Raw genomic sequence first — 24,180 nt, 5'->3', positions numbered from 1 at the left:
TAACGATATAGATGTATATACGAAAGAACTGTTGTTACCTGTGTATTTTTTCGCATTAGTATAATTTGCATCAGATATAGATAAGGATATAAGTTAAATTATTTTAACAGACACTGTTTATCGTTCCATGAAGTTTTCAGCTTTTTTATAAATTGGATTTTTAAGAGGAAGTGTCAATCTGTAAATCTATTATATAAAGTGTGTGTATATACGTTCGTCTTAAATTCAAATCAGGTTTCACGACTTTCAAACTTGTCTTTATCAGACAAATAACCTCATAACCCATTTGTTTTCAAATTAAAGGCGTTATTTAAATAACGTTCTTGCATTTTATTGCACAGTTCATGAATTGAAAGTTAATGCTTCTTTACTAAGCACCTTTAAAATCAGTCTATTAGCAATTCAATCAGATTGCAAAAAAGCATAGTGGATTAGAAAATACCACGTTTTACTAGTGCTATAACTTAAGAATTTTATATCGCATCATGCTTATTTTAACATTTTTTTACTAAACTGTTGGAATTATTTCGACTCATTTCTAGTCTTTTAATATTAATTTTATCATTTTAATATAATTTCTATTCCTTAATTTCTATTTAATATAATTTCTATAGTATGGGACGAGATAGAGTAAACCCATGTAGAGAATTCTTCATATTTGAAAAGCTGGATAATAAAAGCAAATGCAAAGTGTGCAACGTTATTATGGTTGGAGATCACGCTGCCAATTTAGAGAGGCACTTGAAGTGGCATCATAAAGAAGAATTCGATATGGGACAAAAGAAGAAGATGGAAGAAATTGATATAAAAGTTCAAAATAAACCTCAGCAGACTATAGAAAAATTCGTTACATCAAAGTACCTTAAAGTAAAATTAGATAAGCAAACGATTCTTGACGCTTGTGTAGAGCTCGTTACTATTAACGGTTGCGCATTTGAGTTAATGGAATACTCAGGATTCCGAAAAATTATTAATCCTATTATTGCAGCAATTGGTAAAAATTTTTTGATCAATGCAGAGAATATTAAACTAATTTTGCCGGAGATGTCCTCTAAAATTGTCTCACTAATGCAGACTGAAATGGGAAAGAGAATGATTTCACTGAAAGTTGATATTGCCACTAGATTAAGCCAATCAGTCCTTGGAATAAATGCTCAATTTGTAAAACGGTAAAATACACCTTTTTACTTTAGGTATGAAAGAAAGACATACAGGAATGTATATAAAAAATGTAGTTCGCCAAGTTTTAGAAAAATATCAGCTTGGAGTTCATCAGATTTATTCAGTCACCACTGATAATGGCGCAAACATGATTAAATTTGTTAATTTGCTAGGCAACGATGATAAATGCGATAGTGAAGCTACCAGCGAAAAAGATTACCTTGATGAACTCTTTCTTCAAGGAAAACAGTCTTTCCTTTAGAAATTGGAATAAGTTGGAATAAAGTGTGCAGCACACGTACTTCAATTGGCAATCCGAGATGCGGTTAAGAACGCTGAATTAGGAAAAATTTTTAGTGATTGGCAGGAACTCGTCCGAAAACTACGAATTCCAAATTATCCAAAACTGTTTTAAAGAAACCTGTATTGGATTGTCAAACAAGATGGAACAGCACGTATGTAATGCTGGAGACACTGTTAGAGTGCAAACATTTTTGTAACGAATTATTTCAGAATGATATGAATTATTTTTCTTATCAGTGGGCTAAAATTAAATGTATTTTGGAAGCTTTAAAACCATTGAAGGAAGTTACCTTGAAATTACAAACAGAACAGCTAACTCTAAGTAATTTTTATGGTATTTGGGTGGAAACCAAACTTAAATTGAAAAATATAACAAATCCATATGTTTCCATTTTAATAGAAAATTTGCATGTAAGAGAAAAATTAATAATGGAAAATGAGAGCATCATAAGCGCAGTTTATCTCGATCCACGATATCAAATATTATTGGATCGTCAACAAAAGGCAAAGGCTGTGCAGCATCTAAAATGAGAAAAAACAAGACAAAATATTAGAAAGTCAGGAGAAGAGGTAATTTCAGAAGAAGAATTTGATGACATGGAAAATTTTCTCAAAGAAAAGGAGAAAGATAGAGCATTCTAATTCAGCTGATATTGATATTGAAAATATTTTGTCTAGTTTCGAAGGGGTGAAAAGAGTAGAAACAAAAAAACGTATTTTTGAATTTTGGGAAGAAAACAGTTGTAAATATCCACAGCTCTATGAAATAGCTATAGTTATTTTAGGGACTCCAGCCATGCAAGTTAGTGTATAGAGGCCATTTTCAGGATTGAAGTTTATCTTGCGAGATAACAGGGTTAGCCTGAGTGGAAGATATTCTGCTAATTTGAAAATGGAAGAAGGTTATCAAATTGTAGAAGTGTGCTTAATGATTTTGTAATAACAGAGAGCAAAGTGGAGGAGAAATTGTTGAAGTTAAACACAAGAAAGGCACCTGGGGTGGATGGGATCTATCCAGTTATTTTAAAGGAGGCGGCAAAGCAACTAAGCAAACCCTTAGCCATAATTATGAGAGCATCCTTGGACTCAGGGGAGGTTCCCACGGACTGGAGATGTGCAAATGTGTCCCCAATTCACAAAGGTGGATCGAAGGGTGACACCAGTAATTACAGACCAGTTAGTTTAACTTCTGTTCCGGGTAAAATAATGGAGTCGCTGGTTAAAGATGCATTGCAGGATCATCTAGACAAGACTGCAGCAATAATTCAAACACAGCATGGGTTTGTTAAGGGAAAGTCTTGTCTGACAAATTTGATTGGTTATTATGATGTGGTCACAAAGGAACTGGATGCAAAAAATAATTTTGATATCATATACTTGGATTTCAGGAAAGCTTTTGACACTGTTGCGCATGAAAGACTACTGTACAAATTGGAGCAGAATGGTATTAAGGGTAAGTTGCTACAATGGATAAAAGGATGGTTAAGTGGGAGAAGACAGAGGGTGGTAATCAATGGGTGCTGCTCTTCGTGGACTAATGTTATTAGTGGAGTCCCACAGGGTTCGGTGTTGGGTCCACTGTTGTTTTGTGTATTTATCAATGATATTGATGAAGGTATATCAGGCTTAATGTTGAAGTTTGCAGATGACACAAAGGTTGGCAGGGTTGTTAATGACAGTAATGGCAGTGTGCTACTGCAACAGGATCTAGATAATTTGGGCAGATGGGCTAAGAAGTGGCAACTGAAGTTCAACCTTGACAAATGCAAAGTACTGCATATGGGTAGAAGTAACCCCAGAGAAACGTACCAACTGTGTGGTACTACACTTAAGGTGGTAGAAAATGAAAAAGACCTGGGAGTAATTGTGCAGTCAGATATGTTTTCTGAGCAGTGCAGACAGGCTGCTAGGGCGGGTCATGGGGTTTTGTCAATGATATATAGGAATTTTGCTAGCAGGGAGAAGGAGGTGATTGTCCCTCTGTATAAGGCAATGGTCAGGCCACGCCTTGAGTACTGCGTACAGGTCTGGAGGCCTCATTTTAGGAAGGATGTAGATTTGCTTGAGCGTGTACAGAGAAGAGCAACACGATTGGTGAGGGGAATGAAGGGATTCTCTTACCAAGAGAGGCTTAAGTTCTGCAAATTATAGTGGCTGGAGATTAGGCACCTGCGCGGTGATCTGATTGAGGTCTATAAGGCCTTGAATGGGTTGAGCACGCTGAATTCTGATGGGATCCTTCCACTTGTTCAGATTACCAACCTACGGGGACATAAGTTCAAATTAAGAAAGGACAGATGTAGAATAGATGTGCGGAAATTTGCCTTTAGCCAGCGGGTGGTTAATTGCTGGAACAAACTTCCATCTGTCGTTGTGGAAGTTGATAGGTTAAATAAATTTAAGGAGGAACTGGACAGGCATTCGGAGGGAATGGTGTGATTTTTTTTTTTTTTTTTTGGCTGACGCTGCATAAGCTCCTACACTTGCTTTCTTGCATCATGTGCCACTACTACTACTACTAATTAGAAGCAATTATGGTTGCTTGTAGTAACGACCTGTAACTCATGTTTTAAAAATTAATTTTGTCACTTATTTTAATGTTGATTATTCAGTTTGTGACCAAATATTGGAACTGTTTTATAATGTACATAAAGTTTGGTTGCATAATATACGAATAAAAGATATATGTTTGTGTAATTATTAAAAACCAATACATCGCAAAAAAATTCTTCTATTACTTTAAAAATGTACCTAAATAACAATTCAGTTTTACTAATTATGTGTAACAGTGACTTGCAACTAACTAAAATAAATGCTTAATATTTACATTTAAATAATTGATCTCATATTTTGATTATTATTTCTTTAATATCACAAGTTTTGTTCTAAAATTCAATTTAATAATTAAATTGAATTTTAATTTAATGTAATTAAAAAAGGTACACATAATAAATTTTCAGAAAGATTATATTTTATGCTCAGAGTGAAAAAATCCGGTTCAGCGGTGGCTGAAGGAGCGAAACCGGAACTGAATCAAAATTTTGAGTGAAAACCAGAATGCAAAAAATTACAGTTCGATGCCCTGGTTTTTATGTTATGGTATTAGAGTGAAATGAGTTCCCCTTCACTGAAATCTTCAGTCGTATAAAAAACATATTTTCAGAAACGTCTCTTCATTCCTATTTACTTATTACAATGATGAAGGGAAACGGACCAACGAAAAAAAAATTGATTTAGAAATGAAATGAAGAATGAAAATGATTAAAAAGTACGAAGCAGGGTAAAGTTGATTATCTATTGCAAGGGAATTAGGCCTAACTGCTTCAACAGTGAATACTATTTTAAAGGACAATGCGCATATAAAAGAACATGTCAAAGGATCAACACACTTAAGATCAACAGTGATCACAAAACAGCATTCAGGTGGTATATCAAAGATAGAAAAGCTTAATAATATGGGTGGAAAATCAGATTCAGAAGTGCCCCAGAGTCCAATGGCCATTCAAACAAAAGGAAGAAGTATTTATTAAGATATTAAGGTTAAGTTGCAAACACCAAGTCAAGTTCGTGGCAAGCAATGGGTGGTTTAATAGGTTCAAGCATCGCACTGGTTTCCAAAACATTAAAAGTGGCTGAAATGTGTGGGAGCACCATCGTGCATGAAGTGTGCTTGTTGACAAATGATCAGTGGCGTGTTGTCCAAGAAATCAGGCATGTTGTTTTCCAGAAAGTTTCTGAATGCCTGCCCTGTGAGTTTGTTTGGAAGTACATGGGGCCCAAATAACTTATCACCAAAAACACCCGCCCAGATGTTTAGGCTGAACTGCTGTTGGTGATGTGATGGAAGAATTGCATGTGGGTTTTCCTTAGCCCATACATGCTGATTGTGAAAGTTTTGGATTCCGTCTCATGTGAACTGTGCTTCATCTGTGAATATCACTAAGGCAGGAAAGTGAGGAGTTGTACCACACTGCTGCAAGAACCACTGCCAGTACATTACTCGCACAGGGTAATCTGCTGGTGACAAGGCCTGTACCCATTGCAGATGGTAAGGATACAGTTAGTGTTCTCGCAACACTCTCCAAATAGCCGAACGTTGAACAGCCAGTTGCATTGCTATTCTGCATGTGCTGATTCTAGGAGTGGCATGCACAACATCCAAAATCTCCTCCTCTACTTCAGGAGTCATAGATCTTGGTTGTCCTCTGTCCACAGCACAAGGTGTAAAGGTCCCATGTTCACAAAGGCGGCGAGGGATACTTTCAAACGTTTTCCTGTCTGGACATCTTCATTCTGGGAACCTTTCATGGTACAAACGACGAGCCTCCAGAGCACTGCCGTCCACCAAACCATACATATCTGCTTGCTCCTGATTTGAGTACATGGTCGAAATGGAAAAACCACCAGATTCTGTCAGTACCTTGTGATGAAGGAAATCATACCTGCGGGAAATAAGACATTCCGGTTAATAACTCGGGAACCAAGCATTTCCGGAACTATGTTGATATAAAATATTTTTATTGTCTACATATGAGGAACTCATTCCTGAAGTTATGCCACGTATTTTTGAGACACCCTATATACATATATATATATATATAGGTAGTTCTCGTATTTACAAGTTAATCTGTTCCTAGCATGCGCTCGTAAAGCGGAAATTTATTTCCCATAGACAATGTTAAAAACAGGGGTTACATTATGAACAATGAAATTAGCTAGCTAATTAGTTTGCTTAAACAATGATTGATTTATTCAAAGAAATGAAAACGTAGCCTGTAAAATCAAGCAAATTATAATAATAGAGAAATTATACTTACAAATGTTGAAGAATGTTTATTCTTCATCATCGATTAAATGCACACTCGTTGATCACTCATTATTGGACCGGCACTCGTTGGTTTGTTGCATAAAGAGTCGTCTTATTCCGAAATGCTTCAAGAGGCATTTGTTTCCAAGATAATCTCTTTTCTTTATAAATTTCAATAGCATGCATAAGCATTTTTTAACGGAACGCACAAATTGCAACTAACGCGATTTGCACTGAGTAACAAGTTTACAGTGCCTTCCATAGCCAGGTGGGTAGGAGCAGCAGTTTTGATTAGAGCGGGGTTCGAGCCCGTGACCACCAAATACGAGGATGTGGAAAGGTCAAGGAATGACCACTGCATATTCCCAGAGCAATATGGCCTTGGTTGCTAATGCTCATAAAAACCAAATAACAAACAAACAAGTTTACAAAATTTAAAAAAAAAAAAAAAAAAGGAATGAAGAGAAGATTCTGAAAATTTATTTTTTTTATATGATTGAAGAATTCAGTAAAGGGCAAACACATTTCACCATAATAACGTAAAAACACACAATTCCAACTATCGGCATTTTCGCAAATGCAATAATATCGAGTTTACGACCCGTTTATAATTACTTGCAGTAACAGAAAAACCCAATAAACAGGAAAGTGCAAATTGATTTATGGTAGTGACCTCCAGAAATGTGCTTTAGAAAAATATCACAAAATATTTTCACGATACGATGGTAACGGATTAATATTGTAAAGTGGGGTACACTGTATTGTATAGCTACACGTGTGGTTTGAAATGCAGTATTTATGAATGTTTAATGTTCATATTTTCGATTTTGTTGATACTTGAAAAAAAAAAAAAAAAAAACTTGTAAAATGAGAACTGCCTGTGTGTGTGTGTGTGTGTGTGTGTGTGTGTGTGTGTGTATATATATATAGTGAGGGCACTACTTTGTAAACCTCTACAATATAAACTTTCTTCCATTACCTGACTGGTCATAGGAAATGGGTTCCCAGTTCATGTTGTTAAGAAAACAACCTTTGTGTTACTTACCAGGTATCAGTGAAAATATAATCAAAGAAGTCAAGAAACATGAACACCTTCCTGAAACAACATTCTGTACATGACTCAAACAATGAATGAATGAAGCCTATTTCCAAATTAAATTGCAACTGCAGAGGGATTTATATCTTACAGATGTCTCTCCTCCAGCCTAGAAGAATAAGAATACTGAACAAATAGGGTATGGTAGAGCTTTGCATGGGCTGGTACAAACTAATAACATTTATGCTTGGGATACATTGACTTGGTTGAGATTAATCAAAATTTTCACGTTTCAGACTTCTGAGTTGAAAAAAGTTTTCCTCCTAGTGATATTTATTCAAGCCAATGGGAGAAGAGGGTGAGGCAATTATGTCACTACAAACGCAATTAATTATTGACAACTGGCATAAGATTCACCAACCTCGTGCACGTGATTCACTGTCTAACATTTTTTATATATTAATGAATATTTTAAATTTGTATAGTTTGTAAATATTTTAGTCCTGCTCTTTCAGATGCAACGATATTCCTCATGTATTATGGAACCCCAAAGCAAAAGGCCTTTTCCTAAGTGACCTATGTAAACACAGGTAAATAATTACATAGTGATATTGGCTGAAGTCCACAGTACAGTATACACCGACAGGTACTTCAATGAAAGCAAGGAAGACGAAGACGATGACAGGTGAAGGCACTTCCCTTTTCTGATTGTTTTATGTCGTTGGGGTGGAGGGGCTTAGCTTAGGTAGGGTGTTTATCCTTCCATCCTACTGTTTTAAAATGGGAAAATGAGTTAACGATTTAAAAACAGTGGCAAATGTGGGGAAAAACACCCTAGACATATTAACCTAGGAGGACAGTGGGCGGAGAAAGAAGAGGCATCTGCCAATCACTGCTTTGTTACTGTCCGTTTGTCGGAATGCAGCAGTCACAACTTGTTAATCACTGCTTTCCCTGTTTTGCTTGCCGCCATGGAGGGTGTAAGCCCTCTATCTAGAGTTTTGCAGTCGTATTTATTCAACCTTGAGAATACTGCGCATTCCAAATGCACAGGTAAATAATTACATAGATCATTTCCTGATTAGATATCGATTAGTGCGTTTCAACAGGTGTCTTTTTACACAGAAAGATTTGACTTACTCCATATGCTTCTACATTTTACATAGAAAAGCTTGGGCAACAAAGCCCCCTAGTTATCTTTTAAAAACATTTATTTTTATAGAATGTTTAGGAAATTAAAAAAAAAAACAAAACCTACTTTTAGAACAAACATCACCAAAAGCTATTCCATTATTTGTTTATATGGCGAGTCACAGTATCATACCACATGAATGTTTTGAAACTTTCTGGTCTTTCTGAATGTACTGTTTAGAAGTTGTCAGAGATAACCAAATTTCTGATGTGAGATGAGCAAGTCTGAAAACAGCCAGTCATAGCAGTGGCCTTTCAGAGCAGGTCATGTAGTCTTGTCAATGATAAATAGGAATTTTGCTAGCAAGGGACAAGGAAGTGATTATCCCGTTGTACAAGGCAATGGTCAGGCCACACCTTGAATACTGTGTATAGGTCTGAAGGCCTCATTTTAGGAAGGATGTAGAGTTGCTAGAACAAGTACAAAGAAGGGGAACAAAGGGGTGCCTGTACCAAGATAGGCTTAAGTTCTGCAAATTGCAGTACCTGGAGACTAGGCACATGCGAGTGATCTGATATGAGGTGTATAAGGCCTTGAACAGGTTGAGCAAGCTCAATGCTGATGGGATTCTTCCTCTTGCTCAGATTAAGAACCTGAGGGACAGATTCAAACTGGGGAAAGACAGTTGTAGAATAGATGTGCAGAAATCTGCCTTTAGCCAGCGGGTAGTAGATTGCTGGAACAGACTTCCATCTCTTGTTGTGGAAGTTGATAATTTAAATAAATTTAAGGCTGAGCTGGACAAGCATTTGAAGTAAATAGTTGAGTGAAATGGGAGGGTGTTTTTTTTTTTTTTTTTTGGCTGATGCTGCGTAAGCTTCTTGCATCGTATGCCTTTGCTAATGCTAATATTTGCTTAAAATTAGCGTACTTTTTAAATGACTCTTGGATAAATGAAAGTTATTCTATTGTGAGTACTAAAACTATAGCAGTTGAAAGTCTGTTGGCTGTCACATACATCAGACTCGGTTCTTAGTTTACTAAATATAGTTCTAAGACTTCTGTTATATTAATTAAGTACCTGAAATGATGATTTCCTGGATGACAAAACCATTATGAGAAACTTTGAAACTATCATCACTATCTCATATTTCTGATGTGTACTCTTATGTTACTGCAGATAAAAAGATTTCATGATTACTCATATAAACTTCATCCTCAAAAAGAAAGACTAGGTGTTTTTTCATGAGAAACGCTTAAAAAATACTGGAGGTAATTTTTTCACTACATACTCCTATGGGTTAACAGAACATTAGCATCTTAAAAAAATAAAATATAAATTATTAATACTCCAATACTAGATAATTTTATTTCATGGACTTATCATGAGAACTTCATTATAATAAGCTGATCAATATGTACATTAGGACTATTTCAGAACTATCTGAACTTAGTTTCCACCCATCCCAAATTAGTCAGGTCTCAGTAATGGCAGTCATTTTAATCACTTGTTAAAAGGTATGAAAGAATACTAATAACTGAGCTGCAATAAGTTCACAGCTACTCTTTACAGAAAAATGATACTTGCTCTTGATTGACAACAGCAATCAAAAATTTTAAAGGATAAAGTTAGCTTTAGTGAAATTAGAAGTAACAATTTCACATGAATTAAAAAAAAAAAAAAACCTAATAGATGTGATGCCAATGTAATGTAATGTAATGTTAATCCAAAAACAAATTCCCATAGTTCTAAGTGGAAAAGAACCAAGTTAGCAATAAACTGCTTTTATAAATCTTTGCACATGCATACACACAAATAGAATAAGCCTGCCTTTACAAATTATTGTACTTCTACATTTATCGATAAGTATGTGTTATAGTAAGCACATATATTCCCTTAAGTTCAGTAAAAAAAAGTCGTGGACAAACACATTTTGGCCAGCCAAGTAGTATGGCATAAAATTTTAAAGAGTAACTATGTACAAGGATGAAATTCCTGGTATTAAAGCCTGTTATCAATTACAAGTAGACATTTATGCATTGTGAGAGAACTATATTTACATCTTTCACCTAGTTTTGACTGTATTTTACCAAGTAGTTGCCGGGGACATAGCCTCGTTTTCCATGCCGATTCTCAACAAACCACCAGTCTGCATTGTCATTGAGATCACATTTGTGGATCACTAGCACCACTTGTCCTTCGGTGAGATTTAACTGGTTTGTTCCCATGGATGTAAAAGGATAAGCAGCATAAAAGTACTGGGGAAGAAAAGATCAAATATATCAGCACATAGAATAACAGCCTGAATATAATCAGTAACAATCTTGAAATTATTTTTCGTTAATATATTTTCAGATTAGGCCATGATCATTATAACATTTATTCTTGCATTTAGAAAAATGATCCATTAGGATGAAAACTTTGGATGGTGAAATAATTAAACAGGAAAGTGTGAGCATATTACAATAATAACAATTTTAAAAAAATAATAATAAAATAAACACTTGTCTTACCTCTGGTTTTGTAGATCTCGTAAAACAGGAGTCTGAATCTGCAGCTGTAACATCGGTATTTATTTCTTCATAAAAATGAGGGCTACCTAAAGTCTCTGCAGTATTATTTGGAATGTTATCATAAATTGCCTTACTGCTATCAGATGGAGCATATGGATCAAATTCATCAACAGGTACATTTGAGTACCTTTGTAAAGGACTATCCACTTCTGTGAATTCTAGGAGCATTGACGGTTCCTCAGGGACCATATCATAATGTACCGGACTATCAGACGTGTCCTTTATTTCTTCATATGAATGGATAATGTCTTTACTATCGACTGGAGTGGTTACAATATTTAATGTAGGTTGCACTGTTGTAGCTGAAATTCTGGCAACTGGTCCCAAAACAGCTTTCGGATGCCTGATCAAACTGCTTCCAAGAACTGGTGCTGGTGCTGGCCGGCATGGCTGACGTAGATCTTTTACAGTTCCATTCCTGCTTTGAGACACCTGAGGATGTTGATTAGAAGTAAGAGCCTGGGCTGGACGAGTTGGCTGAGATGATTCTGACGAATAAGGAGCCAAACATTTTGCTGCAACAAATCCCTTAACATCTGTAAATGAAAGTTACAATAAGAATTCGTAACACATGGAAATACATATTATATATGAAAATACCAAATGCCTCTAAACTTCAGCATGCATAAAACAACACAGATCAAAAATGATATGTGGTAGTAGTGGCATGTGATGCAAGAAAGCAACTGTATGAGCTTATGCAGCATCAGCCAAAAAAAAATAATAATAAAAATAAAAAAATAAATAAAATAAAATAAAAAAGTCACACCAATCCCTCAAAATGCCTGTCCAGTTCCTCCTAAAATTTATTTAACCTGTCAACTTCCACAACGACAGATGGAAGTTTGTTCCAGCAATTAACCACCCGCTGGCTAAAGGCAAATTTCCACACATCTATTCTACATCTGTCTTTTTTTAATTGAATTCATGCCCCCTTAGGTTCGTAATCTGAACAAGTGGAAGAATCCCATCAGAATTCAGCGTGCTCAACCCATTCAAGGCCTTATATACCTCAATCAGATCACCACGCAGGTGCCTAGTCTCCAGCCACTGCAATTTGCAGAACTTAAGCCTCTCTTGGTAAGGGATCCCTTCATTCCCCTCACCAATCTTGTTGCCCTTCTCTATACACGCTCAAGTAAATCTACATCTTTCCTAAAATGAGGCCTCCAGACCTGTATGCAGTACTCAAGGCGTGGCCTGACCACTGCCTTATACAGAGGGACAATCACCTCCTTTTCCCTGCTAGCAAAATTCCTATATATCATTGACAAAACCCCATGACCTGCCCTGGCAGCCTGTCTGCATTGCTCAGAAAACTTCATATCTGACTGCACAATTACTCCCAGGTCTTTTTCATTTTCTACCACCTTAAGTGTAGTACCACACAGTTAGTACGTTTCTCTGGGGTTACTTCTACCCATATGCAGTACTTTGCATTTGTCAAGGTTAAACTTCAGTTGCCACTTCTTAGCCCATCTGCCCAAATTATCTAGATCCTGTTGCAGTAGCACACTGCCATTACTGTCATTAACAACCCTGCCAACCTTTGTATCATCTGCAAACTTCGACATTAAGCCTGATATACCTTCATCAATATCATTGATAAATATACAAAACAACAGTGGACCCAACACCGAACCCTGTGGGACTCCACTAATAACATTAGTACACAAAGAGCAGCACCCATTGATTACCACCCTCTGACTTCTCCCACTCAACCATCCTTTTATCCATCGTAGTAACTTACCCTTAATACCATTCTGCTCCAATTTGTACAATAGTCTTCCATGCGCAACAGCGTCAAAAGCTTTCCTGAAATCCAAGTATATTCAATACTGTTTATGCTATTTGGTGACAAGTCTTTTGAGAATTATAGTGGTCACATTTAATCATAGCTGAAAACAATCCTAAGGAAGTTAGTAGCACTAAATGTTACTAACTTCCTGATTCAATGTTATGAAAACAGTTTCCTATATAACTGGTTGTATAGGAAACTGCTTTTCATAACAGTGAAAATGTATCCCTCCCATGCATTTTTGCTGATCCCCTTGATGGCTTTACATACCTCGATCAACCCTCCCAAACAAGACATCTAGTACTTGTTGATTGTACTTTCTAAGCCATTGATTCATCAGAGAAGGACAACCAATCTGGTTTCCCTTCTCTGAACTCTCTAGAAGAACTGTTTTTTTGTTAGGTTATTTTGTTAACAAATCACCAGTATATGATAATTCTTTAAGTGGATAACCCTTTAGTACCCTCAAAAACTGATTAGTGATCAGTTACGTCATCAAATTTTCAACACCTGAAACCAGAACATTCTGTACAGGAAAATACGGTCCTGGGGCCAGGTTTAAGAGATCATCATCCAGCATTGAATAAAATAAGCTGAAATTATTTCAACCACTTAATACATACACAAAACTCTAACACTGGTGTTCTGAGGCAGTGTTAGAATTCTCCATTCCAAGTAATGATACCATACTGTACTACAATCTATGAGCCGTGATGATGAAGAAATGTACACTGCAATTGAGTCTTTTAGATGAGCAGAAAACCCTATCATTATGGGAGACTTCAATGCTATGGTTGGAAAGAGACAAAATAGTGCAGAAAGGGGAACTATATGAAATTGTGGATTTGGTGAAATGAAAGAGGTGAAAGACTTCTGGAATTTGCAGAATCTCGAGGATGGTCAGTAATGAAAACTTTTTTCAAGAAAAGGGTGAACATGGAAGAACCCAACTGGATTAACAACTAATGAAATTGACTTCATCCTCACTAACAGAAGATATATCATGAATGATGTTACCGTCCTGAACAAGGTAAATGTTGGAAGTGATCACAGAATGGTAAGATGCACACTTGATATAGATGTAAGGAAAAAACTGACTCGGGTAAATCATATGGTCTTTGAGAGAACAGAAGAGGAGAAAAAGCAACTGTACTGGAATTTAAGAACAAGTTGAGCTTCTGCAGACAGCTCAGGACCAAGATATCAACAAGGAATATTACAACTTTCTGAAAGTGATAAAGCCCAAGAAACCTATAGGTAAAAAGAAATCCAAAGAAGAAATAATTAGTCAAGAAACACTTGTCATGATGAACTGAAGACGACAAGTGAAGAGCAAGGTAAACACTAACAAAAAAAATTTAGTATACTGAGTTATGCAAAGCCATTAGAGACTCAGAGGACATAAGGTTTAACACAAAAAAAGTAGAATAAGCATTATGGGAAAACTAATGACTTAAATCAGCAGTAATACAGAAAGACAAATGATAATGAATCTGAAGAACAGTGATGCTGTACTTATAAATAGCAGAAGACTACTATAAAAAATTATATAAAGAGTGAGGAAATGATCCAAGCAGTGCAGAAGATGATCACAAATTAGCAACACATACGACATACCAGATATCTTTCCTGATAAGGTAGAACATGCTTTGAAGAATCAGAAAGCCCCAGGTGAAGACTAAGTTACTGTACAGTAACTTAGTCTTCACCTGGGGCAGTTGTTAAAATTGGGATGAAGAGACACAAAACAGAAACTGGCAAGACTCTTCACAAAATACATTAGGAAAGGCATGATGCATTAGGAGTGGAATAATGCAATCATAACTTTGCTGCATAAGAAAGGAGATAAATTGGAAATTATAGACCATTTAACTTGTTGTCCCACATCTACAAATTGTTCACAAGGGTCATTACTAACAGATTAGAAAGAATACTTGATGAGAATCAACCGAAAGAGCAAGCTGGCTTTAGGACGGGATTCTCAACTATGGATCACCTTCACGTAATATCACAGCTAATGGAAAAAGCCAATGAATATAAAACACCATTATGCCTGGCATTTGTAGATTATGAAAAGGCATCTGACTCCATAGAGCATAAGGCAATGTTTTGGGCACTGGAAAGACAAGGCAATAGATACCCCATATGTTATTATTTTGAAGAAAATATATAAGAATGCTACCTCCTTTATTAGACTAGACAAAGACAGTAGCAAATTTAAAATTGAGAAAGGAGTTTGACAAGGAGACACAATATCTCGGAATTTGCTTACAGCTGCCTTTGAGGAAGCTTTCAGAAGGTTAGACCGGTCGCAGAAAGGAGTCAATGTGAATGGAGAGTACCTAAACCATTTATGATTTGCAGATGACATAAGCAATGATCCCAAAGAATCAGAGGAATTTCTTAATCAGTTATGCTGAGTTGGTAAGGATTTTGGACTAAAGACGAATATGGCTAAAACAAAAGTAATGAAGAACAAGTATGCCACAGAAAGGGATATAATGATTGAAGGATCAGTAATTGAAAAATTAGAGTCATATACTTATCTGGGCCAAGTCATTAGCTGTAATAATGACAAATGGCTGGAAGTCAAGAGAAGAATAAATTTTGGATGGATAGCATTCAGGAAATATAGTCACATACTGAGGAGCAATATCCCAATTTGTCTGAAATGTAAAATAATGAACCAATGTATACTCCCCACCATGACTTATGGAAGTGAAACTTGGGAGTTCACCAAAAGAATAGAAGAGAAGCTGAGAGCTACACAGCAAAGAATGGAACAAATTATATTGGGAATCAGACTATTAGATAAGAAGAGAAACATGTGGATTAGGCAGCAAACTCAAGTAAAGGTCATTCTTATCAGAACTAAAATGGTCTTGGGCAGGACACATAGCTTGAAGACATGATGACAGATGGACTAAGAAAATAACAGAATGGTACCCGAGAGGAGCTAGAATAAAACCTGGAAGACAACGACGGAGATGGACAGATGAAATTCTTGAGTTTGTGGGTAATAAATGGATGGTCATTGCACAAAACAGGAGCTGGAAAGTTGCTGGAGAGGCCTTCATCTTACAATGGATTGAAAATGGCTGATGATGATGATGACTGTACTACATAATATGCATTATGTAAATTCTCACAGTTAAAGGCCATGTACTGCATTATTTTTATTATTGCATTCAGATTTTACCAAAAAATTTTTGTATCCATCATCTTTTTGCCTAGCAACGTAGTACTGAGCATGACAGAAAAACAAGTTGGTTAATGCATGGTGCAATACATTCATTACTATCTGCTAATGTGCTTAGAAGATAGTAATGCATTTCAGTCATAAAGTGAAGGCATTTCATTTCTGTGTATCCACCTCACTGCCCATTTGTTCTTTCAATCAGCGCACAGGAACAGACATAATAGCCAGTGATTCAATTAGAATCTACTGTATATGGGTAGCCTGTGATATGAATGAAAAAAAAATAATAATAATAATTACCAGATGTTTCTATTGGTCCACTTTTAATGATATTTGAAATGACTTTATAAAATTTTATGAAAATCTATCCATTAAGAATAAAGCTATTACATGCAGACAATACGCATTTTACGCATCTATGCTAATGCTTAAAAACTGATGCACTTCATGCTTTCCTCATTTCCTTAAATAGTGAATTCGTTTACATGCAAAAAAATAAATTTCATTCCACACAACCAAGGTTAAATTTCACAACTTTCATTCATCAACATACATTTTTACAGCTGTATCCACACTTTCTCTCTCTAATTCTAAAGTAATGTCAAACTGGTTAACCACTTCATGCAACTGTAATTAGCATGATGTTAAAGCTTACTGAATGAGCAGTAGGAAGAGAGAAAAATGTCACCCCTTTTGTGTATTGATTTTTACAAATATTAAATATGAAATAAAATCCCAAAATATGAATAATCTCATTTTTAGGGCAAGTGTGAAATAGGGTTTAAACCCTATGTCCCATTTGCCCTGATCACATTTCTATTGTGTGTATGTAACCGTATCCTATTTTTTCGGAGTGATAAAAATATAAAAATGGACTCCAAAAACATAATGAAAGAACTAAACAAAAACATCAAAATAAAAATACAGTAATAGTTACTAAACAATTTATTTTTCTTTATGTATAAATGTTTTGATATAAAATAAATAAGCGCTAGTTTAAAATACAAATTATTAGTTTAAATTATACTAATCATTTATTGGAAAAAGTAACGAACTGCTTACACGAAACAGTGTAAATTGATGTCCCTGTTTTGTCTATCTGCTGTTAATTTCATTAATAGTAGTAGTAGTGGCATGTGATGCAAGAAAGCAAGTGTATGAGCTTATGCAGAATCAGCCAAAAAAAAAAAAAAAATCACACCATTCCCTCCAAATTCCTGTCCAGTTCCTGCTTAAATTTATTCAACCTATCAACTTCCATGACAGATGGGAGTTTGTTCCAGCAATTAACCAGCCGCTGGCTAAAGGCAAATTTCCGCACATCTATTCTACATCTGTCCTTTCTTAATTTTAATTTATGCCCCCTTTGGTTTGTAATCTGAACAAGTGGAAGGATCTCATCAGAATTCAGCGTGCTCAACCCATTCAAGGCCTTATACACCTCAATCAGATCACCGCGCAGGGGCCTAGTCTCCAGCCACTGCAATTTGCAGAACTTAAGCCTCTCTTGGTAAGAGGATCCCTTCATTCCCCTCACCAATCTTGTTGCCCTTCTCTGTACACGCTCAAACAAATCTACATCCTTCCTAAAATGAGGCCTCCAGACCTGTACGCAGTACTCAAGGCGTGGCCTGACCATTGCCTTATACAGAGGGACAATCACGTCCTTCTCCCTGCTGGCAAAATTCCTATATATCATTGACAAAACCCCATGACCTGCCCTGGTAGCCTGTCAGCATTGCTCAGAAAACTTCATATCTGACTGCACAATTACTCCCAGGTCTTTTTCATTTTCTACCGCCTTAAGTGTAGTACCACACTGTTGGTACGTTTCTCTGGGGATACATCTACTCATATGCAGTACTTTGCATTTTTCAAGGTTAAACTTCAGTTGCCACCTCTTAGCCCATCTGCCCAAATTATCTAGATCCTGTTGCAGTAGCACACTGCAATTACTGTCATTAACAACCCTGCCAACCTTTGTATCATCTGCAAACTTCAACATTAAGCCTGATATACCTTCATCAATATCATTGATAAATATACAAAACAACAGTGGACCCAACACTGAAAAAATTTTTATTAGGACTCCACTAATAACATTAGTCCACGAAAAGCAGCATCCATTCAAGGCCTTATACACCTCAATTAGATCACCGCGCAGTTGCCTAGACTCCACTCTCTGTCTTCTCCCACTTAACTATCCTTTTATCCATTGTAGCAACTTACACTTAATACTATTCTGCTCCAATTTGTACAAGAGTCTTCCATGCGCAACAGTGTCAAAAGTTTTCCTGAAATCCAAAAATATGATATCAAAATTATTTTTGGCATCCAGTTCCTTTGTAACCACATCATAATAACCATCAAATTTGTCAGACAAGACTTTCCCTTAACAAACCCATGCTGTGTCTGAATTATTGCTAGATGATCCTGCAATGCATCTTTAACCAGTGACTCCATTATTTTACCCGGAACAGAAGTTAAACTAACTGGTCGATCCCCCTTTGTGAATTGGTGATACATTTGCACATCTCCAGTCCCTGGGAACGTCCCCTGAGTCCAAGGATGCTCTCATAATTATGGCAAAGGGTTTGCTTAGTTGCTCTGCTGCCTCCTTTAATATAACTGGATAGTGACAAATGGGCCTGGAGTACTGGTGTCCATAGTTTAATAATTTCAAATAGATATTTACAGTATACCCAGTTATAAAATATAAGTACAAATTCAGTAGCTTTCGGAACGCGTGTCCCTTTATCAACTGACAAATTTGAATACATTACAAGCAAAGTGTGGCACGTTACTCATGCGTCATTGTTGTAGCACGGATGTGTGCTGCCTTACGCCAGTGATCATCCATCAACCTTCCCGAAGAAACTGCCAACGAGATCCGATTCAAGACTGCCGCAGTCCTCCGCAACACACGAAAAACGTACTCAAACCTCAACCACCGCCAGCGTGCCGCCCTGTCATCTATAAGAAAAGACAACTCCATCGTTGTACTTCCTGCGGATAAAGGGCGCCGGACTGTTGTGCTGGACCGATCAGCCTACCGAGAGAAAGCCTTGGCCCTATTACTCGATCCTAATGTATATGAACCTCTACCTGATCCTTCCGTTAAAGTCTTGAAACGTCTGGAAGCAAATGTTAATAAACTTGTCCACGCATGGCTTAAAGATAAGAAGATCCCGACCGCGACTCACCATCTTCTACGTGCTACTGGCTGCCAACTACCGCAATTCTACGGATTACCAAAGATCCATAAACCGGGTATTCCTCTCAGACCTATAGTGTCTTGCTGCAGTGCCCCAACGTATGAACTGTCTAAACACATCGCGAGCCTCCTCTCGCCTCTTATAGGTAATACATCTCACACCGTTAAAAACAGCAGTGAATTCATTAACATCATTAAGGACATTTCAATCCCTGATAACTCTGTCATGGCATCATTTGACGTGGTTTCTTTATTCACCTCGATTCCCGTCCAACAGGCCGTGCACTGAGGCAGAAGGCTCCTTGAGAGCGACTTAAGCCTCCAATCCAGGACGTCACTATCCACTGATGACATCTGTACCGCCCTCAACCTATGCCTCTCTAGCAGCATCTTCACCTTTGAAGACTCACTCTACAAACAAGAACATGGCACTGCTATGGGTGCCCCTGTCAGTTCCGTAGTAGCTAACATCGCCATGGAAGATCTGGAGGAGCAGATACACCAGAACCCACCTACACCTATTACAACGTGGTGTAGATACGTCGACGATATTTTTACCATAATACCACGTGGTTCTGAAACAGTACTACTAGAACACCTCAACTCTCTATCCAATTTCATCAAGTTTACCGTAGAATCAGAGGTGGACGGTTCGCTCCCGTTTCTGGACGTGCTAGTGCATCGCGTAGGCCCACGTCTAGAGACCTCAGTATACCGCAAACCCATGTGGTGCGGTCAATTCACCAACTACGGGTCCGGCCACGCTCCAAGCCATCTCAATAGCACTGCCCGCACCCTGTTCTCCAGGGCCTGGAGCCATTCCAGCACCGACACAATTAGACGTAACGAGATCTCCCGTGTGAAGGCGGACCTAACCAGATGCGGTTATCCATCCCATGTACTAAACAGATGCTTGTTACAGGCACAAGAACTTACTTCCAACCCAAGACCTCCGAAGCAAGTCGGCATATCGTCCGCCTACATTCCGTACTATCCAGGAGTGTCAGGACGTATCTCGAAGATCCTGAGAAGTTACAACATCAAATGTGTGCAATTACCCGGTAGGAACCTACGTTCACTTGTCTCCAGTGTGAAGACCCCTGTCACACCTGTCTTACGCGGCAATGTAGTGTACCGTATCACCTGTAGGGCCTGTAACAGTTGCTACGTAGGTGAGACATCGAGACGTCTCCAGGATCGCCTCACGGAACACGACAGAGCAATTCGGCTTGCCGAAACTGACCATTCCGTGCTTGCAGAACATTTTTGGGCTACCAACCACGATCTTGACCCCAAGCGCGACTTTGAGATAGTGGACCACGCGCGACACTTTCGCCACCGCCTATGGCTAGAGTCACTAAACATAATAAACAACCCTAAGGCATTAAATCGCCAGAAAGGCATGCGTATACATCCCATCCTAGAGACAACCGTTTTATTGATGGATGATCACTGGCGTAAGGCAGCACACGTCCGTGCTACAACAATGACGCATGAGTAACGTGCCACACTTTGCTTGTAATGTATTCAAATTTGTCAGTTGATAAAGGGACATGCGTTCCGAAAGCTACTGAATTTGTACTTATATTTTATAACTGGGTATACTGTAAATATCTATTTGAAATTATAACTGGATAGATCCCATCCACCCCAGGTGCTTTTCTTATGTTTAACTTCAAAAATTTCTCCTCCACTTTGCTCTCAGTTATTACAAAATCATTAAGTATCCTGCTACAATTTGATAACCTTCTGCCATTTTCAAACCTTAATAATTCCTCATGTGTGAATGTAGATGCAAAATACTCATTCAGTTTGTTTGCTATCTGAGCAAGATCATCAGCATCTTTTGCCAAGGATTTGTCGTAATCTGCCTTAACCTCCTTTGTGACCTGATTACAGACTAGCTTATATCTGCCATAGGCTTTTGCGTTGCTTGATAATTTATATGCATCCCATGCATTTTTCTTCTCTGTTACAAGTCTGATTAGTTCATTAGATAACCATTTAGACCTAAACCTTGAACAATATTTCTTAATAGGTATGAAACTTTTAGTAGCATCCTCGAATTAATTCCTCGAATGCTTCCTACTAAGAATTTATTGTTGGAAACATCGTCAGTTGATCCCACTGTACAGATTTTAAAAACTTTCTGAGACCACTGTACTCACCTTTACGAAAGCAAAAACCGTTTCCTTTACCACTGATGGTAATTAAATCTTTAAGTAAATCCCACATCAGTACACTGTGATCACTGCCACCTAGTGGTTCCTTTATCTGCAAATTCTTAATACACGAATGATCACTGCTGATAGCCAGATTAAGAGTATTACTCTCTCTGTTTGCCTCTCGAACATGCTGCTGCAGAAAACAGTTATCCAATAAATCCACAAAATCTGACAAATGTGTGAGTGACCAATCCACAAGTTCCAGTCAATATCTGGGAAGTTAAAATCCCCCGTTATAAGACATTCTGATTTACTAGCCCATTCTATTTATCTGTACAATTGTTCATTGTACTCATTTGAATCATTAGGCCTATAACACACACTCCTATTCTTATTTTTGCTTTTGCAGTGCTTATGTCACATCAAACTGACTCAACAGTGCACTGTTCATCTATATCAATAGATTTATATGCATCCCATGCATTTTTCTTCTCTGTTACGAGTCTGATTAGTTCATTAGATAACTATTTAGGCCTAAACCTGGCTGGGTGCACTACTTTTGATTTTATGTTTTTCTTAATTAACAGCATAACACCTCCTCCCTTTCTATCTTGTCTGTCGTTTCTGTACAAATTGTACTCCCCAAAATTCCAGTTCTGCATTCCTTATATCGTCTCTTAGCACGTCTCTGCTATCCCAACAATATCCACCTTTGACGTCTTGACCAACACTTCAAATTCATCAAATTTATTTACTATACTTCTAGCATTGGTATACATGCAAGCACACATGCTCCTATTCCGAGTTACCCTAACACATCCCATATATTCCCACCTATTTCACGATGACTGCCGTCTGTCCCTGAAACCCCCAACACCCCTCGCTCCAGGTCGCTACTTATTCTAATAGAAGTTGTGCAAGAAACTGTGTGGTAGAGATTTAAAAAGACCCTGGGGATAATTGTGCAGTCAGATATGAAATTTTCTGAGCGGTGCATGGGGTTTTTTCAATGATATACAGGAATTTTGCTAGTAGGGATAAGGTGTTTATCCCTTTGTATAAGGCAATGGTCAGGCTGCAACTTGAGTATTGCATAGGACTGGAGGTCCCATTTTTGGATGGATGTAGAGTTGCTAGAAAGTTACAGAGAAGTGCAACAAGATTGGTGAGGGGAATGAAGGGGTCCTCTTATCAAGAGAGGCTTAAGTTCTGCAAATTGCAGCAGATGGAGACTAGGCACCTGCGAGGTGATCAGATCAAGGTGTATAAGGCCTTGAATGGGTTGAGCACGCTGTAATCTGATGGGATTCTTCTGCTTGCTCAGATTATGAACCTAAGGGGGCATATATTCAAACTGAAGAAAGACAGCTGTAGAATAGATTTTTTGCGGAAATTTGCCTTTAGCCAGCGAATTGTTAATTGCTGGAACAAACTTCCATCTGTTTTAGCATTAGTTAGTAGAGGCATATGATGCAAGAAAGCAAGCTTATTCAGCATCAGCAAAAAAAAAAAAAAAAACACGCCACTCCCATTTCACCCCTCCGTTCATTCGAAATACCTGTCCAGTTGAGCTTTAAATTTGTTTAGGCTATCAACTTCAACAAGTGATGGAAGTCGGTTCCACCAACCAACCACCCGCTGGCCAAAGGCAAATTTCCGCACATCTATCCGACATCCGTCCTTCCTCAATTTGAATTTATGCCCTCTGAGGTGATTATTCTGAGCAAGATGAAGAATCCCACTGGCATTGAGCATGCTCAACCATTCAAAGCCTTATACACCTCTATCAGATCACCTCGCCGGTGCCTAGTCTCCAGACTCTGTAATTTGTAAAACTTAAGCCTTTCTTCGTAAGAGCAACCCTTTGTTCCATTCACTAATCTTGTTGCCCTTCTCTGTACCCGTTCCAGCAGCTCTACATCCTTCTTAAAATGAGGCCTCCAGACCTGTATACAGTACTCAAGATGTGGCCTAACCATTCCTTTATACAAGGGAATAATCACCTCCTTATCCCTGCTAGAAAAATTCCTGTATATCATTGACACGACACCATGAGCTACTCTTGCAGCTCATCTGCACTGCTCAGAGAACTTCATATCTGCCTGCACAATTACCTCCAGGTCCTTTTCATTCTCCACCACTGTCAGTGTAGTACTGCAGAGTTGATACGTTGCTCTGGGGTTACTGTTTCCCATATGTAGTACTTTACATTTGTCAATGTTAAACTTCATTTGCCACCTCTCAGCCCATCTGTTCAACCTTTCCAGATCCTGTTGCAGCAGCATAGCGTCAGTAGTGTCCTTAACAACCCTGCCAACCTTTGTATCATCTGCAAACTTGGACATTAAACTTGATATCCCATCATCAATATCATTCATAAACACCGAAAACAACAACGGACCCCACACTGAACCCTGAGGAATTCCACTAATAACATTAGTCCACGTTGAGCAGTGTCCATTGATTACCACTCTCTGTCTTCTGCCTCTCAACCATCCCCTTATAAAAAGCAGCAATTTGCCTCCAATGCCATACTGCTCCAATTTGTGCAGCAGTCTTCCATGTGCAACAGTATCAAAAGCCTTTCTAAGATCCAAATATATAATATCAAAGTTATTCCCTGCATCCAGTTCTTTTGTGACTACATCATAGTATCCAATCAAATTGGTCAGGCAAGACCTGCACTTAACAAAACCATGCTGCGTCTGAGCTATAACTAAATTCTTGTCTAGATGATCCTGCAGTGCTTCTTTAACCAGTGCCTCCATTAATTTACCTGGAATAGAAGTTA

General features: G+C 37.8%; 1 protein-coding gene across 1 annotated transcript in view; it reads right to left on the bottom strand.

The window, feature by feature from the left end:
• LOC150087229 (dynamin-binding protein-like) overlaps positions 1-24,180 on the bottom strand; it is a 427,088-nt gene that overhangs the window by 3,863 nt on the left and 399,045 nt on the right. Inside the window, exons 22-23 of the mRNA XM_090372415.1 lie at positions 10,954-11,549; positions 10,510-10,698 (exon numbers count right to left, since the gene is read on the bottom strand). Coding sequence (XP_090228541.1) covers positions 10,510-10,698; positions 10,954-11,549 — 785 coding nt within the window. The remainder of the gene's footprint in view (positions 1-10,509; positions 10,699-10,953; positions 11,550-24,180) is intronic.

This window comes from Mastigoproctus giganteus, chromosome 4 (genome assembly GCF_048544385.1).
Source record: "Mastigoproctus giganteus isolate SK-2022 chromosome 4, ASM4854438v1, whole genome shotgun sequence".
Lineage (NCBI taxonomy): Eukaryota > Metazoa > Arthropoda > Arachnida > Uropygi > Thelyphonidae > Mastigoproctus > Mastigoproctus giganteus.
The sequence above is the reverse complement of the archived record's forward strand: the minus strand, read 5'-3'. Positions and strand labels throughout refer to the sequence as shown.